Source organism: Microcaecilia unicolor, unplaced genomic scaffold (genome assembly GCF_901765095.1).
Source record: "Microcaecilia unicolor unplaced genomic scaffold, aMicUni1.1, whole genome shotgun sequence".
Lineage (NCBI taxonomy): Eukaryota > Metazoa > Chordata > Amphibia > Gymnophiona > Siphonopidae > Microcaecilia > Microcaecilia unicolor.
The window spans coordinates 109,733-127,773 of record NW_021963100.1 but is presented as its reverse complement, the minus strand read 5'-3'; the positions used below and the strand labels follow the sequence as shown (position 1 = coordinate 127,773).

Genomic DNA, 18,041 nt, shown 5'->3' with positions numbered 1-18,041 from the left:
ATTGGTAAGGGGCAGGAGAATGTCATCTGCAAAGAATACAGTTTTATACTCTGTTGCCTACTCACAGCACATGGATATTGGAGCTGCCCCTTATTGTGGCTGTTAAGGGCTCATCATTAATGGAAAATGCAGAGGGAACAGGGAGCAACCCTGTCATGTCCCTCTACTTAAACAGTTGGGATTCCACCCCCCCCCCCCCCCAAATTAATTCACTCACAGGCTTAGGGAAGCAAAGAGGGTTTTGATCCAGTCTCTAAAGTAAGGACCTAAGCCAAATGTTGACAAAACAATCCATAAAGGGCCAGTGAAGACTGTCAAAGGCCTTCTCAGCATCTATTTCAAGAAGACCACATCAGTATCTTTGTAGAGCAGGCTATTCCAATTAAGTTAACAGTTCTAAGCCCACCTGATCAGGGTGTACTAAGATCAGGACTGCAGTGAGCCTATTAGCCAAAACTTTAGCTAGGATTTTAACATCACTATTAAGCCCTGAAATCTTTCTGTGGTTTAGAGATCACTGCAATCTAAGTCTCCATTATAGTGGCCGGTAAGGGGGCACCCATACAGGTCGCATTTAAGAAATCTGTAACAGAGCAAGGTCAGAATTAAAGGTCTTGTAAAATTCTCATGTAAAGCCATCTTGGTGTCTTATGGGTGGGAAGTGATCTAATAGCATGGACAGTTCCTTGATTGTTTCGCTATCCAGAAGGGCACATTGCTCAAGGGTCAACATTGGAGGAACTAGCTCGGTTAGATAAGAATCCATCACAGAATTAGCAGTATACTTCATTATAGTACTCCTTAAACCTATCCTGTGTCTGTGTAGAATGAGTTGGTAAAGAGCCCTCCATGTCTAGAATTTTAAAAATGCTTTTGTCGGCCTGAAGCTTACATAATCACAAGGCTAATAACCTAATTTTATTTCTCATAAGCCTGATGTTTCAAATGTGCATAGGAATAGGCTACTTTATCTATATAATAACTAACTGCATCCTAGGCACTTGTAATTCTTTGACAGTAGTCTCTGAACTAGTAAGTTTATGTTGCTGCTCTGTAGAGCCAGTGCACAACGTACACTCTTTAATTAGGGCCACTTCCATATGCTTTCACTACATAGCTGCTTTAATGAAAAAGCACCTGGATACTGCTTTAAGGGCATTCCAAATCACCCCAAGAGATTGTCCAGAGTCAAGGTTATCAATGAGTCCTTCAGCTTGTCTTATAAGCTTGAATCAAGGACTCGTCCCTTAGGATATCATTAAGAGACCAGTACCTGGTCAAGGCTCTCCCCCAATGTCAAATAGCTCAACCCAAGTAGGAGTGTGATCAGAAACAGCAATGATGCCTTTCCTTAGCATCCCTCCGGACCAGCCCAGAATGCAACTGATGGTTGTGCACGTCTTCCAGCAGGTGGTGACTAAAAACTCTGACTCTAGAGAGAGCCAATAAGAGACCTGGTTAACTGGAACTAGATCCATTTTCTGTAGGTGCAAGGTGGTGAGCCCTTTCAGTCTCTCTCTATTTTCTTTTCTTCTGGGTTTATAAATATATTTAGGATATTTTATTCTGGGGTAGAGAGTGTCTTGAGTTTTATTCTGTGCCCTGGTGTCTCTTGTAGTGTCTGGAGGCTGAGATCTGTGGGGGTCTTCCTAAGCCTCAAGGGTGTCACACTCGGCTGGCTGGGTCCCTCCCCCCACCTCCCTTGGTCTCCCTGCTTTGCTTAATTTTCCTGCAGGTTATTAGTCAGCCTTAAACTCTTCAAGGGAAGAGTGTTTAAGGCTTTGGAAGAGGCAGCCACTAAAAAATAAATTAAATTAAAAAAAAACAAAAACAAAGTGAACGAGCAGGGCATCTCTGTGTCCGCCTCTGTCGGCGGCGGCTTGCTTTATTTCTTTGATTTTTGTTTTCTCTTCAGCGGAGTTTAAGAAAAAATACTTGCCAGTTTGTTACAAAATCAGCTGTAAGATAATTGGCATCTACAAATCATAGTCAGTGCTAGAGTATGACCCATGGGAATGTGCATATAATGTATTGGCTAATCTGCAAGCATCTACCACTTCTAAATTAAGATGTTGAAGCACTCTAGTGTGTGTTTATCCTGCCCTGTAGAAACCCTAGTACGATCCTGGTCAAACTTCAGGCGGGCATGTTTATTTTATATTTCTAATACTGCCTTTTCCGGCTAATGGATCAAAAACAGTGTACAAAATAATAAAACATCAATGTAGAAAGGGATGCCATTGTAAAATAGAAAAGAGACTCCACACAGGAGACCCAGCTTTTTAAAATCTTTTTTTTCCTCTTCCTAAAATTAGTTTACTCATACAAAAATAGATAACAGCTGCATTATCTTTTTGTTTTTTTGTTTTTTTAAAGCAGCCTGTCCAGCATTTGGAGCATATATGGTAGCAGAAGTAACATCAAACTCATCCTGTTTAACATGAACAAGAGAGAGCAGCCCTCAGGATCATGCTTCATCTGCTCAACTGGAGCAGATAAAGTATTGCATAATAGAAGTGCAACTCCTTTTTTTCAGCCACAGTAACATCTGAAGCAAACAATATCTTTGAAAACTGTGCATCCTGGAGCAGATACTCATATCCTGATGTAAAGTGTGTCTCTTGCAACATCACTTCTAAAGGACGAAGGGACCCTTAGCTCTTGTAAAACCGGCTCTTTCTAGGAGAGTTGAGGCCTTTTACATTCCATGTCAGAACGTTAAAATCAACCCACATAAATAGGTAATGTAAAAGAAAACTGAAAATAAGGACATAGCCAGTGAAAGCTAGTTCCCCCTCCCTCCCAGACAATCACCTTATCCAGGACATATGAAGCATCAAATCAGACAGTAAGTGATTAAACAACTTCCCCCCCCACCCCCCCCCCCCCACCCTATCAGAAAAATAGGTTCATGCATATGAGTTGTATCTAAGGCCACACAGTGAGGTACCCAAGGTCCTAACCCACTGCCTCATCCCCCCCTTCCCCAACCCGCACTTGCAAACAACAACGAATACCTTGTATGTAAGCATACTAATTATCCTGTAATTAGACTCTCAAACAAAGTCGTTTTACAAGAAAATACATTCACATGTACAAAACTGTGAAGCAGAAATGTAGCAAAACCCAGTTTGGAGCCATTAGAGCTCTTGACCAGCTCTCCAATGTTCCATGCTGAGGTTTCTTGGACTTATCAGGGACCCAGTGCCACCATTGGAGTTTTGCTCAGGTCCTAGGTGCAGCAGCAGCAGGCAGAGATGAAAGAGAAATTTTGGCAGCATCCTGCAAACTCTTCCAGACCTTGTTAACTGTCCTCACTAGATTCGTTCTATTAGCATAAACAAAGGCTAAAGACCAGGCAAAAATCCAGAGATAAGGCATCGTCTCCTTTACAAGAACCTTAAAGATTGGTTTCATTTCATTGTATATTATTAGTCGGCCAGGATAAATCCTGATGCACACGCTTCAGAGACTTGAAAGTGCAGCACACCCATTTGGTGCACTTGCTGGTAAATCCACTCCTTTACCGTGAATTTGGCAAACTGGATGATGTCTCTCGGCCGATTTTGTGGGGGAGGGAACACTGATCCAAAGTGCATTGCTCTCGATCCAGTTCTTTCAGGGCCATGTCTCCTGTGCCACCTAAGATCTGATTGCACAGTATTTGTACTAATTTGGCGACATCCTATTTGCCAGCCATTTTGAGCACACCCTGAAATCTGAAATGTTTTCATTTCCCACTTTTCTCCAGGTTGTCGACCTTAAGGAGCAGATCATACTTAATCTGGAAATTGTCCGCTCAAGTGAGCGTACTCGCCATCGTTTCGGCATGCACCTCCACCCTGGCTCCCAACTCTTAAATCACAGTGCACAGTATCAGTGTTTTTTTCTGGAATTTCTTCCTGCATCCCTTGTGCATGTAACCCTGTGTCACGAAACATGTAGCCAGTGATCTGGGGTTACCTCGCGGCCACTTAAAGGGTCTATCCCCAGCACAGCTGAGGTCCGCCTGCATCTGCCGCTTGTGCTCTACACTAGCACCTACCTCTCACCGACTGGGTCACAGCTGCCTCTGGGCGAGCCTACCGCTCTCCATTTATCCCCAGTGATTTCTAGGTTATTTGAGCCAGTGCTTCCAGTGGTCCCACAGTTCCCAGAAAGCACTCACAGACCCAACACACAAACCACCAGGATTCGTTATCAGTCTAGAACGAACAAACAAATGTGTTATTCTCATAAAAATATTGAACAGTGGACAAAAATGTGCAAATAGCAAACAGTAACAAGTAACTGAAAAATGGATCAATTAGAAAACTAACCAAACATCTATATGCTGTCTAAATAGTACCTGGGAAGATCGGGACATATAATTGTTCACAGAGCCTTAGCAAAGAGATCTGTCTCCCTCTTCTTCCAGGCTAAGACTGAAACAATAGCTAGCTAGCCACTGCTGAGTAATTTCAAAATTCTAGGCCAATCAGAGACCAGAACAGTCAAGTTTCAAATAAAAACTGGTTACATCACTTCAGGCACTTCCTATTACCCTGATGGCGAACCTATGATACGCGTGTCAGCACTGACACGTGGCGGCGCCGCAGTGTGGTCCGCCCTCCCTCCTCGCTCCCGGAAACTAACCCTAAAGCCTCCTTTCACGTCGCAGCAGCAGGGCAGGCCACTCCTTCCTTCCGTGTCCCGCCCTCGCCTGATGTAACGTCCGCGAGGGCGGAGCACAAAATGAAGGCGGAAAGGTCTGCCCTGCTGCTGCTTGCTGCGACGTGAAAGGAGGCTTTAAGGTTAGTTCCGGGCCCGGTAGCGGGTGGAGGGGGGCCCCGGCGATCTCGGGTAGGGGGGGGCCCGGGGGCGGTCCTAGTAGCAGTGATTTTTCTCGAAGTGACACACCACCCGAGTTATGCTCGGTTTTTTGGCGAATTTTGACACACCAAGCTCAAAAGGTTGCCCATCACTGTCCTATTATCTGTGTGCCAAATAAAAGAAAGAGAAGTCAGTCTTCTAACAGCTTTAAAAATAAACATGCGCCATCTGCTGGCCAAACTAGAGGAATACATTTCAGACATAATTAAGACAGGAAAAAATCCAATACATTTTACAGGCTTAAAACACATAGTTTCTTCACACCCTGGTCCCGCTCCAGAGTGTGAGCTAAGCTCGTCTGTGTAGGCACTCTGACCGGGGTTCACAAGAATACAAGTCCAGTTGAAATAGCTCATAGTCTGGGGCCAGGTTAATCCCAGTGGGCCAGAAGGTATTACCACCTTGCTCTCTGAATGATCAATACTTTAAATCAAGCAGTCATACCTGATGAACTTCAAACTCTAATAGTCCAGAGAACACTTAGAATCAGTTACTTCATAAAAAATGGTATGTATAATTTGAACACGGAAAGGGGAAAAAATGGAAGTATTAAACAGTCACATCCATCCAGTTAAACTCTGTTCAATGTCCATCCCAGACCAGTAGTCTTACTCATTGCTTGGCAAAGTCCTGCTGGGAGTGGGGCACCTTTGTGCCTGCTCCTCTCCCACCTGGAGCATCTTTTCCCGCCAGGCACTCCTCCCTCCTCCTCTTACAGTTCCCTGCTTTTGGTAATGGCTAAGGATCTCCTATCTTCAGCAGAGGATACATTGAGCCAGCAGTGACCAGGGTCCACACCCCTTCAGTGCTCAAGGTTTTGGTGGGGGCTGGGCAACCAAAGACCCTGCTGTAACAGTGCTCAGCATTCTTATTTGTCTCTACCCTGCCCCTCAGGCTGGACTCCTCCACCCACCTTAGGCAGCTCTGTTAGATCCCATCACTACAGTGACTTCAGGAGATTCTCCCACAGTCTAGATTGTAAGCTCTTTGAGAAGGGACTGTCTTTTTTGTGTATGGTGTACAGCGCGGCGTATGCCTTGTAGCGCTATAGAAATAGTAGTAGTAGTAGTCTGCCCTGCAGCAGAGGCATCTCCTTGGGGTTAGTACATCTTCAACCCATGATAACGCCCCCCCCCCCCAACTACTAGTGGCATGAATGCTCCAGCACAAATTGCCTCTTGCATTGCTGAAGGGTCCGTGCTAATGTGCCATCAGTGTGACTTCCTCTTTCCTTGGAGTCCTAGTTCAGTTCCTGTAATGGGCGAGTTAAAATGCTAAGCTTCTGTGGTCCTGCTTTCTGATCTTCTGCACTGTTTATCCCACCAACAGTTCTAAAATCACAGGATGTCAGTCCAGCACTGCTGCTGTTTAGTTCCATAAAAGAGGACTCTTATGTGGTTGTTTTTACACTGATTTTGAGGTTGTACAAGCAAAGAGCATAAAGAAAAAAAAAATCATAGAATATGTTCTTGTCCTACAGGTTTTCTCATTTTAATTTGGCCTTTTATTAGGCAGTTGTTGGGTAGATAGTAGCATTTTGTGACAACAGTGGGTTTTAAACCTGTAAAACTGTGTTATTTCTTGAAGTGTATTTCTCTAGTTTGACCAGCAGGTGGTGCATGTTTTTTAAAAACTGTTAGAGAACTGACTATTCTTTCTTTAGTTAACACAGGTAAGAGGTAACCTGCAGTGATGTGGCCAGCTACTTTTAAAACTTCTTGTTCTGGGCTCTGATTGGCCCAGGAGCTCAAAATTCAGCTAGCATTCACTGGTTTTTTCCCCACTCTTAGCCAGGGAGAAAAATCTCTTTCCCGAGGCCCTGTGAACTTGATAACTTGTGAGCAGCTATATGTCCTGATCTCCCCAGATGCTACTATTTAGGTAGTATACGAATGTTTAGAGAGTGTTATAATTGATCCATATTTCAGTTATTGTTTTGCTCATTGTTCCAATTTTTCATGACCATAAACATTTTTAGTTTATTGCCTCTGCTTGTCTGGACTGACTAAGAATCCTAGTGGTTTGTTTGTTGGTCTGTGGGTGCTTTCTAGGAACTGTGGGACCACTGGAAGTGTGTGGCCCCTATAACCTAGGAATCACTGGGGATAATTTGAGAACGGAAGACTCGCCCAGAGGCGTTTGGAACCCAGTCCGTGGGAGGAGAGTTCTAGTGTACAGCCACAAGCTGCAGATGCAGATGCTAGCACATCTGAGCTGTGCTGGGGATAGACCCTCTGAGTGACCACGGGGTAGCCCCAGGTGGGTGGCTAGTCATTTCCTGACATTCTATTAGAATTCTTGTTTTTGAAGAACAGCTACACGAAAGTGATTGATAACCCTGATTCCTACTGGAAAAACTCTAAATTGTTGGTTCCCAAATCAGCCCATTGGGTTCTCCAGTCATTCTGTTTTTTTGTATATCTCAGTGAGTATGCATGAGAGATTCATGTATGCCATTGTATACAGATACCTTATGTTCTTTATGAATGTCCAAAAAACCTTCTCTGCTAGGGCATTTCTGAAGAAAGGCGCAAGGGGAAAAGCTGCTCTAAACTAGCTGCCTAGCCCAACTATGATCTCGGTCATTAATCTTCTTTCATCTAAAGCTATTGAGGAAATTGCTTTTCGTATCACTAATACCACTTTATAGCTGAGAATTCTTGGAAGATTGTAGAAGTTCAGGAGACAAACTCACTGTTTAACCTGTCCTCAACTCTGGATGCAGTCTTCCGAGATAGTAATTATCCTTTCTGTCCATTCCAACTGTCCTATTTAATTGTGTTTTATTCTCAGGAGGCGTGTGAACGTAGCCTTGTAGAGATGGAATCTTCCCATCAGCAGGCAATGATGGAGCTACAGCGGCATCACCAACGGGAGCTGGAGAGACTGAAGCAAGAGAAAGAGGAACTGCTGGCAGAGGAGACAGCAGCAACAGCTGCAGGTGTGGGCTGAGAGCCACTCCTTACCTGATGTCTGTTACTTCCCTGGACTGCTTTATGAACTAACTTATAAAATGTTTATCCCCTCATTTTAAAGACACGAGTGTACATTTATTTTGATTGTTAGTCTTTCTCTAATCTTTTTTGCAGCCATTGAAGCTATGAGAAAAGCACACCAGGAGGAACTTCAGCGGGAGCTAGCAAGAGCTCGGAATTTCTCATACGGTGGGAGCACCAACTCAAGCCAGGAAGCATTACGTCGGCAGCACCAGTATGGCCCTTTGTAATTTGCATGTTTCACTGGAGGGGGAAGGGGGTTGTTAAAGTTTGTGCTAGCAAGCCACAAGTTAAATGGCTTTCTCTGAGGACAAGCAGGCTGCTTGTTCTCACATGTGGGTCGACGTCCACGTCGGCCCAGGAATCGGCATTTTGCCAGCAAAATAAAAACAAGTTTTGCAAGAGTCTTCTAGCGTGCAAATCGCACACACTGCGCATGTGCAGACGACTTCCCGGCAGTCGTGTGAGCGTGCTTCCTCGTTTTTTTCTTGTCTGCGGCGGAGAGACAGTGTTTCAGCTCTTAATTTTTGGCCCAGGAAAGAGAGTCGTGATGACTAGTTCGTGTTTTCTTTTCTTTTTTTCCGTCATCCTTTTTATAAGTTTTCTTTCTTTTTTCGACGCAACCGAGTTTCAGGCCGCACGGCCGGGCTCTTTCCTTTCTTTGTGCCCTTTTTTTTTTTTTCTTTCTTTTCAACAGCACAATCGCAACGTTTGATTTTGCCGAAGCCATTTTTCCTTCCACGTTATCGAAGACACCCAGCGGCTTCAAGTGTTGTACGCGGTGCAACCGGACTATCTCAGGTACCGATACCCACGCCTGGTGTATCCAGTGCCTTGTGCCCGACCATAGCCCAGCTGCTTGTAGTCTGTGTCTTCGTATGAAGAAACGGACCCAAGCGTCTCGAGAAGCCCAATGAGAAAACCTTTTTGGGGCTCAGTCCAGTCCTTCAACATCAGTACCAAGGTTGCAGCATCGACAGGAGCATCGACGTCGGGAAGAAAGGTAATGGCTCTGAGAGACCAACTCGCGCTGGGAGCAGTGAGGCATCGAGTAGGTCTCCACCTGCCTTGAGGCCTCCTGTTATGCAAGCCTCCCGGGACTGACCTTCGTCGGACCCGGCCCCGAGGAGACGTGAGGATTCCACGTCCTCCTCATCGTTACCGAGGAGTCTCGATGACGGGCTTCGAGCGAAGGCGAAGAAGCACCGTCATCGTTCTCCTTCGACACACGGTATCAGGAGCTCCAGGGCGTCAAGAGACTCGGCATCCGAGAAGCGTCAGCGTCAAGAGGATCGCTCCCCCTCGATACAGGAGGTGCCGATGCGTCAGTCTCCTAGCAGCCCAGTACCTGCTCCCGTGCCTCCACGGATTCTGACACCACCTGTTCCACCGACCCCACAGCCTTCTCCGATGGCGGCTCTCGATGAGCGCATCTGGGCCTTGTTTTCAGAACTTCTGGAGGGACTGCTACGACAGTCGGCTTCGGTGTCGGGGGTGCTTGTGCCTTCTGTATCTGCTGCTGCAGCGGTGTCTGGCCCTTCGCCTGCAGTGAGGTCCCCGACCGCGATGCCGCTTGCGGCATCCACGTCGGCTGCCACCCAGGTCAACTCCGCTTCGACATCTGTGGAGGGAGCTTCACCGCAGTCGGACCGGGCATTGGCGTCAAGGCAGGTTGTGTCGAAGCACCTTAACTCAGGTTTTATCCGATACTGAGCAGGAGCGTTCGTGGGAGTCAGAAGAGGATCCCAGGTACTTCTCTTCTGATGAGTCCTTTGGGATTTCTTCTGATCCTTCCCCTCTTCCAGAAAGGAGACTATCTCCACCGAGTCTGTCCTTTTCCTCTTTTGTCCGGAAAATGGCTATGGCTATTCCCTTCCCTGTGGAAGTTGAGGATGAGCCCAGGACTGAGATGCTCAAGGTCCTGGATTATTATTCTCCACCTAAATAGGCTGTGACAGTTCCTCTGCATAAGGTACTGAAGGAAGTCCTTATGCAAAACTGGTCAGACCCTCTGTCTGGCTCCGTGGTGCCGAAAAAAGCTGAAGGCCAGTATCTGATCCTCGGTGAACCTGGGTTAATGAGGTCTGTTACCCCACAATTCCATGGTGGTGGACTTCGCCCTCAAGAGAGCCAAGAGTACTAGAGACTATGCTTCGGTGCCCCCAGCAGAGAGGCTAGAACACTTGACTCTTTTGGGAAGAAGACGTACCATGCCACAATCTCACCACCAAGCTCCAGTCTTACCAGCTGTTCATGAGCGTGCATTTGCAGGACTCGATATGGCAACTGTCCAGCTTGGTTGATGCACTCCCTACGGAGCTGGCCGAGCCTTTTCGCCAGGTGGTCAAGCAGCAGAAGGCGTGTCGAAAGTTCCTGGCCAGGGTTACTTTTGACACCTTTGACTTGGCATCCAGAGTTGCTGCTCAGGGTATAGTGATTTGCTGACTATCATTGCTGCATGTCTGACGTGGATCATTCTGTCCAGCAGTGAATGGTGGATGTTCCTTGCCGGGGGGATAATCTCATTGGTGAAAAAGTAGAGGATCTAGTGGATCAGATCAAGAAGCATAATGATGCTATGGATTCTCTCTCCCACCAGACGTCCTATGGTACTGCCTCCTCGTCTAGGAGATTTTTTGGCGGGAGGAGGAGTGCTCCCTATTCCTATTCTAGGCGTAGGTACACTCCTGCTTCTCGGCAGCCTGCCCAGGCTCAACCCCAACGCGCTCGTTCTCGTCAACAGCGTTCGACTAAGGCCCATACTGCTCCCCAGCAAAAGCAGGGGACAGGCTTTTGACTGGCTCAAGTTAAGCATAGCCTCGATAAAAGTGTCTGTACCGGACTTCTTACCGGTTGTAGGGAGGTTGATATTTTTTCACCAACGGTGGCCTCTTATAACCTCCGACTGGTGGGTTCTTCAAATAGTCCGGTTAGGATACACTCTCTATCTGGAATCCAAACCTCCAAATTGTCCACTGGAAGCTCAGTCCTACAGCTCCCAGCACAAGCAGGTACTTGCAGAAGAACTCTCCGCCCTTCTACAGACCCAAGCAGTCGAACCCGTTCCACCAGGGGAAGAAGGGCTGGGATTCTATTCCAGGTACTTTCTTGTGCAGAAGAAAACGGGGGATGCGTCCCATCCTAGACCTAAGGGGCCTGAACAAATTTCTAGTTCGAGAAACGTTCGGGATGATTTCCCAGGGCACCCTTCTTCCCATGATTCAAGAAAATGATTGGCAATGCTCTCTGGTCTTAAAGGATCCTTACACACATATCTCGATCCTTCCAGCACACAGGAAGTATCTTCGATTTCGGCTGGGAACAGCACTTTCAGTACTGTGTGCTGCCTGGTGCCAGCGCCCAGAGTATTCACAAAGTGCCTGGCGGTAGTCGCAGCGTCACTATGCATGTGTTCCCTTATCTCGACGATTGGCTGGTGAAGAGCACCTTGAAGGCAGGCGCTCACCAGTCCATGCGAATGACTATTCAGGTGCTAGAGCTACTGGGGTTTGTAATCAATTACCCCAAGTCCCATCTCACTCCAGTGCAAAAGTTGGAATTCATTGGAGCCCTGTTGAACACAAAGACTGTTCGAGCTTAGCTTCCCGAGACAAGGGCAGACAACCTGTCCGTGGTGTCCGTAGTTCGAGCGTCTCAACAGATCACGGCTCGGCAGATGTTGAAACTTCTGGGGCACATGGCATCCACAGTTCATGTGACTCCCATGGCACATCTACACATGATCGGCTCCATGGACCCTAGCTTCCCAGTGGTATCAAGCTGTGGGGAGTCTAGAGGATGTAATCCAACTGTCCACCGACTTCCGGAATTCTCTGCAGTGGTGGGCGATACGATCCAATGTGACCTTAGGGCGTCCATTCCAAATTCCTCAGCCACAAAAAGTGCTGACAATGGCTGCATCCCTCCTGGGGTGGGGAGGTCATGTAGATGGGCTTCACACTCAAGGAGCCTGGTCCTTTCAGGAAAAAGGTCTTCAGATCAATCTCCTGGAATTGCAAGCGATCTGGAACGCTGTAAAGGCTTTCAGAGACCGGCTGTCCAACCAAATCATATTGATTCAGACAGACAATCAGGTTGCCATGTATTCTCCGAGGACAAGCAGGCTGCTTGTTCTCACTGATGGGGTTGACGTCCTCGGCAGCCCCCTCCATCGGAAAGTTTACTAGCAAAGGCCTTTGCTAGTCCTCGCGCGCCCATGCGCACTGCGCATGCGCAGCCGTCTTCCCGCCCGAAACCGGCTCGAGCCGGCCAGTCTTCTTTCGTCCGCGCTCGGTACGGTCGTGTTACGCCGTTCGTGCCCCAGAGAGTCGACCTCGCGCGTCCTTTTCGACGTGTTTTTCATTGTTTTTCCTTCTAAAAAAGTTTGGGAAGCGCTCCGGAAGTGTTCCGGAAGACCCTGTCGGGTTTTCTGCCCTTCCCGTATTTTTCAAGTTTTGCCCCGTAAGTTTTCTTTCGTTGTCGGGGGTAGGCCTAGTTTGGCCTCGGTCGAGATTTTTCTCCCTCTAAATTTGGTGTTTCAATTTTCGCCATTTCGGCTTTTGATTTCGCCGGCGTGATTTTTCCGCCCATGACATCGAAGCCTTCCAGCGGCTTCAAGAAGTGCACCCAGTGCGCCCGGGTAATCTCGCTCACTGATAGGCACTCTGCGTGTCTTCAGTGTCTAGGGGCCCAGCACCGCCCTCAGAACTGCAGTCTGTGTTCCCTGTTACAAAGGCGGACTCAGGTAGCGAGATTAGCCCAGTGGAACGTTTTGTTCTCGGGCTGTTCGTCGGCATCGGCACCGGAGGCATCGAGTGCATCGACGTCGTCAGCGTCTGGACCATCTTCCTTGGCTGCCGCTCCATCGACTGCATCGAGGCATCGGACCTCTGCATCGGCGCCGAGGCATCGGGCGACTGCATCGACGTCGGTGGTACCGAGACTTCGTCTGCTGATGTCGTCGGACGGAGGTGCATCGTCAGGAGTGCAGGTGAGGGCTGTCCATTCCCCTGCTGGTGGCGGTGAGCCTTCGGGTGGGTCTCCTCCTACCCTGAGGGCTCCTGCGGTACAGCCCCCCCGGGATCGACCTTCTTCGGTCTCGGCCCCGAGGAAGCGACGGATGGATTCTACGTCCTCCTCGTCGGTGCCGGGGAGCTCCGGTGACATGCTTCGGAAGAAGTCGAAGAAGCATCGACACCGGTCTCCTCCCCGTGTCGGCACCGAGAGCTCTGGGTCGCCGAGGGATTCGGCACCCAGTAGGCATCGGCACCGAGAGGACCGCTCACCCTCTGTTCAGGAGGTGTCGATGCGCTCCACTCTGGACAGCCCGGAACAGCCTCCTCGCCCGGAACAGGTTCTGACGTCGACGCCTGCATCGACCTCTCAGCCTTTTTCTGCAGCCACTCTGAACGAGAGCCTCCGGGCCGTTCTCCCAGAGATTCTGGGAGAGCTGTTGCGCCCTACCCCTCCGGTACCGGCGGTGCTTGCGCCTCCGGTACCATCGAGCGCGGCGCCGGCTGGCCCATCGCCCAGGTTGAGGTCCCCGACGTCGGTACCGCGGCCACCTCCCAGGAAGGCTCCCCGACTACATCGGCGGAGGGAGCTTCGCCGATGCGGGCGAGGGAATCTACCTCTCGACGCCCCCACCGTGGACGGGGTTCCACCGAGTCGAGCAGGGCGAGGTTGCAGACACAGGTCCGTGAACTTGTGTCTGACACCGAGGGTGAGGCCTCGTGGGAGGAAGAGGAAGATCCCAGATATTTCTCTGACGAGGAGTCTGAGGGTCTTCCGTCTGATCCCACTCCCTCTCCTGAGAGACAGCTTTCTCCTCCCGAGAGTCTGTCTTTTGCCTCTTTTGTCCGGGAGATGTCTACGGCCATCCCCTTCCCGGTGGTTGTGGAGGACGAGCCCAGGGCTGAAATGTTTGAGCTCCTGGACTATCCTTCTCCACCTAAGGAAGCGTCCACTGTTCCCTTGCACCATGTCCTGAAAAAGACATTGCTTGCGAACTGGACCAAGCCATTAACTAATCCCCACATTCCCAAGAAGATCGAGTCCCAGTACCGGATCCATGGGGACCCAGAGCTGATGCGCACTCAGTTGCCTCATGACTCTGGAGTTGTGGATTTGGCCCTAAAGAAGGCTAAGAGTTCTAGGGAACATGCTTCGGCGCCCCCGGGCAAGGACGCTAGAACCTTAGACTCCTTTGGGAGGAAGGCCTACCATTCCTCTATGCTCGTGTCCAAGATCCAGTCTTACCAGCTCTACACGAGCATACACATGCGGAACAATGTGCGGCAGTTGGCGGGCTTGGTTGATGCTCTTCCCCCTGAGCAGGCCAAGCCTTTTCAGGAGGTGGTCAGGCAGCTGAAGGCGTGCAGAAAATTCCTGGCCAGAGGAGTTTGACACTTTTGATGTTGCGTCCAGGGCCGCTGCTCAAGGTGTGGTGATGCGCAGGCTCTCATGGCTGCGTGCCGCCGACCTGGAGAATAGAATCCAGCAGCGGATTGCGGACTCGCCTTGCCGTGCGGACAATATTTTTGGTGAAAAAGTCGAACAGGTGGTAGAGTCTCTCCACCAGCGGGACACCGCATTCGACAAATTCGCCCGCCGGCAGCCTTCAGCTTCTACCTCTACAGGTAGACGATTTTTCGGGGGAAGGAAGACTGTTCCCTACTCTTCTGGCAAGCGTAGGTACAATCCTCCTTCCCGACAGCCTGCGGCCCAGGCTAAGCCCCAGCGCGCTCGCTCTCGTCAGCAGCGTGCGACTCAGCAAGGCCCCGCGGCTCCCCAGCAAAAGCAAGGGGCGAGCTTTTGACTGGCTCCAGCAGAGCATAGCCGACATCCAAGTGTCCGTGCCGGGCGACCTGCCAGTCGGAGGGAGGTTGAAAGCTTTTCACCAAAGGTGGCCTCTCATAACCTCCGATCAGTGGGTTCTGCAAATAGTCCGGCAGGGGTACACCCTCAATTTGACCTCAAAACCTCCAAATTGTCCACCGGGAGCTCAGTCTTACAGCTTCCAGCACAAGAAGGTACTTGCAGAGGAACTCTCCACCCTTCTCAGCACCAATGCGGTCGAGCCCGTGCCATCCGGGCAAGAAGGGCTGGGATTCTATTCCAGGTACTTCCTTGTGGAAAAGAAAACAGGGGGGATGCGTCCCATCCTAGACCTAAGGGCCCTGAACAAATATCTCGAAAAAGAAAAGTTCAGGATGCTTTCCCTGGGCACCCTTCTCCCCATGATTCAGCAAAACGATTGGCTATGCTCTCTGGACTTGAAGGATGCCTACACACACATCCCGATACTGCCAGCTCACAGACAGTATCTGCGATTTCAGTTGGGCACACGCCACTTCCAGTACTGTGTGCTACCCTTTGGGCTCGCCTCCGCGCCCAGGGTGTTCACCAAGTGCCTAGCTGTGGTAGCAGCGGCGCTTCGCAGGCTGGGGGTGCACGTGTTCCCATATCTCGACGATTGGCTGGTGAAGAACACATCCGAGGCAGGAGCCCTGCAGTCCATGCAGATGACTATTCGCCTACTGGAGCTACTGGGGTTTGTGATAAATTACCCAAAGTCCCATCTTCTACCAGTGCAGAAACTCGAATTCATAGGAGCTCTGCTGGATTCTCAGACGGCTCGTGCCTATCTCCCAGAGGCGAGAGCCAACAACTTGTTGTCCCTCGTCTCGCGGGTGCGAGCGTCCCAGCAGATCACAGCTCGGCAGATGTTGAGATTGCTGGGCCACATGGCCTCCACAGTTCATGTGACTCCCATGGCCCGCCTTCACATGAGATCTGCTCAATGGACCCTAGCCTCCCAGTGGTATCAGGCCGCCGGGGGTCTAGAGGACGTGATCCACCTGTCCACGAGTTTTCTCAAATCCCTATATTGGTGGACGATTTGCTCCAATTTGACTCTGGGACGCCCCTTCCAAATTCCTCAGCCACAAAAGGTTCTGACCACGGATGCGTCCCTCCTGGGATGGGGAGCTCATGTCGATGGGCTTCACACCCAAGGAAGCTGGTCCCTCCAGGAACGCGATCTACAGATCAATCTTCTGGAGTTGCGAGCGATCTGGAACGCTCTGAAGGCTTTCAGAGATCGGCTGTCCCACCAAATTATCCAAATTCAGACAGACAACCAGGTTGCCATGTACTACGTCAACAAGCAGGGGGGCACCGGATCTCGCCCCCTGTGTCAGGAAGCCGTCAGCATGTGGCGCTGGGCTCGCCGGAACGGCATGGTGCTCCAAGCCACATATCTGGCAGGCGTAAACAACAGTCTGGCCGACAGGTTGAGCAGGATTATGCAACCTCACGAGTGGTCGCTCAATTCCCGAGTGGTGCGTCAGATCTTCCAAGAGTGGGGCACCCCCTTGGTGGATCTCTTTGCATCTCGAGCCAACCACAAAGTCCCTCAGTTCTGTTCCAGGCTTCAGGCCCACGGCAGGCTGGCATCGGATGCCTTCCTCCTGGATTGGGGGGAGGGCCTGCTGTATGCTTATCCTCCCATCCCTCTGGTGGGGAAGACTTTGTTGAAACTCAAGCAAGACCGAGGCACCATGATCCTGATTGCTCCTTTTTGGCCGCGTCAGATCTGGTTCCCTCTTCTTCTGGAGTTATCCTCCGCAGAACCGTGGAGATTGGAGTGTTTTCCGACCCTCATCACGCAGGACGAAGGGGCTCTTCTGCATCCCAACCTCCAGTCTCTGGCTCTCACGGCCTGGATGTTGAGGGCGTAGACTTTGCCTCTTTGGGTCTGTCAGAGGGTGTCTCCCGCATCTTGCTTGCTTCCAGGAAAGACTCCACTAAGAGGAGTTACTTCTTTCAGTGGAGGAGGTTTGCCGTCTGGTGTGACAGCAAGGCCCTAGATCCTCGCTCTTGTCCTACACAGACCCTGCTTGAATACCTTCTGCACTTGTCTGAGTCTGGTCTCAAGACTAACTCTGTAAGGGTTCATCTTAGTGCAATCAGTGCATAACATTACCGTGTGGAAGGTAAGCCGATCTCAGGACAGCCTTTAGTTGTTCGCTTCATGAGAGGTTTGCTTTTGTCAAAGCCCCCTGTCAAGCCTCCTACAGTGTCATGGGATCTCAATGTCGTTCTCACCCAGCTGATGAAACCTCCTTTTGAGCCACTGAATTCCTGCCATCTGAAGTACTTGACCTGGAAGGTCATTTTCTTGGTGGCAGTTACTTCAGCTCGTAGAGTCAGTGAGCTTCAGGCCCTGGTAGCCCAGGCTCCTTATACCAAATTTCATCATAACAGAGTAGTCCTCCGCACTCACCCTAAGTTCCTGCCAAAGGTCGTGTCGGAGTTCCATCTGAACCAGTCAATTGTCTTGCCAACATTCTTTCCCCGTCCTCATTCCTGCCCTGCTGAACGTCAGCTGCACACATTGGACTGCAAGAGAGCATTGGCCTTCTACCTGGAGCGGACACAGCCCCACAGACAGTCCGCCCAATTGTTTGTTTCTTTTGATCCCAATAGGAGGGGAGTGGCTGTAGGAAAACGCACCATTTCCAATTGGCTAGCAGATTGCATTTCCTTCACTTACGCCCAGGCGGGGCTGGCTCTTGAGGGTCATGTCACGGCTCATAATGTTAGAGCCATGGCAGCGTCGGTAGCCCACTTGAAGTCAGCCTCTATTGAGGAAATTTGCAAAGCTGCGACGTGGTCATCTGTCCACACATTCACATCTCATTACTGCCTGCAGCAGGATACCCGACACGACAGTCGGTTCGGGCAGTCAGTTCTTCAGAACCTGTTTGGGCTTTAGGATGCAACTCCACCCCCCGAGGGCCCTGTTTGTTCTGTTCCAGGCTGCACTCTCAGTTAGTTGGTAAATTTTTTAGGTCAATCTCAGTTATGTCCTCGCCGTTGCGAGGCCCAATTGACCATGGTTGTTGTTTTGAGTGAGCCTGGGGGCTAGGGATACCCCATCAGTGAGAACAAGCAGCCTGCTTGTCCTCGGAGAAAGCGAATGCTACATACCTGTAGAAGGTATTCTCCGAGGACAGCAGGCTGATTGTTCTCACAAACCCGCCCGCCTCCCCTTTGGAGTTGAGTCTTCCCTTGAACTGTATTGTCTTGCTACATACTGGACTGGCCGGCTCGAGCCGGTTTCGGGCGGGAAGACGGCTGCGCATGCGCAGTGCGCATGGGCGCGCGAGG

At 50.0% G+C, this 18,041-nt stretch overlaps 1 protein-coding gene across 1 annotated transcript in view; it reads left to right on the top strand.

Moving 5' to 3' along the window:
• Window positions 1-18,041, top strand: part of LOC115458929 (TRIO and F-actin-binding protein-like) — a 110,742-nt gene that overhangs the window by 52,822 nt on the left and 39,879 nt on the right. Inside the window, exons 3-4 of the mRNA XM_030188784.1 lie at window positions 7,666-7,813; window positions 7,962-8,082. Coding sequence (XP_030044644.1) covers window positions 7,666-7,813; window positions 7,962-8,082 — 269 coding nt within the window. The remainder of the gene's footprint in view (window positions 1-7,665; window positions 7,814-7,961; window positions 8,083-18,041) is intronic.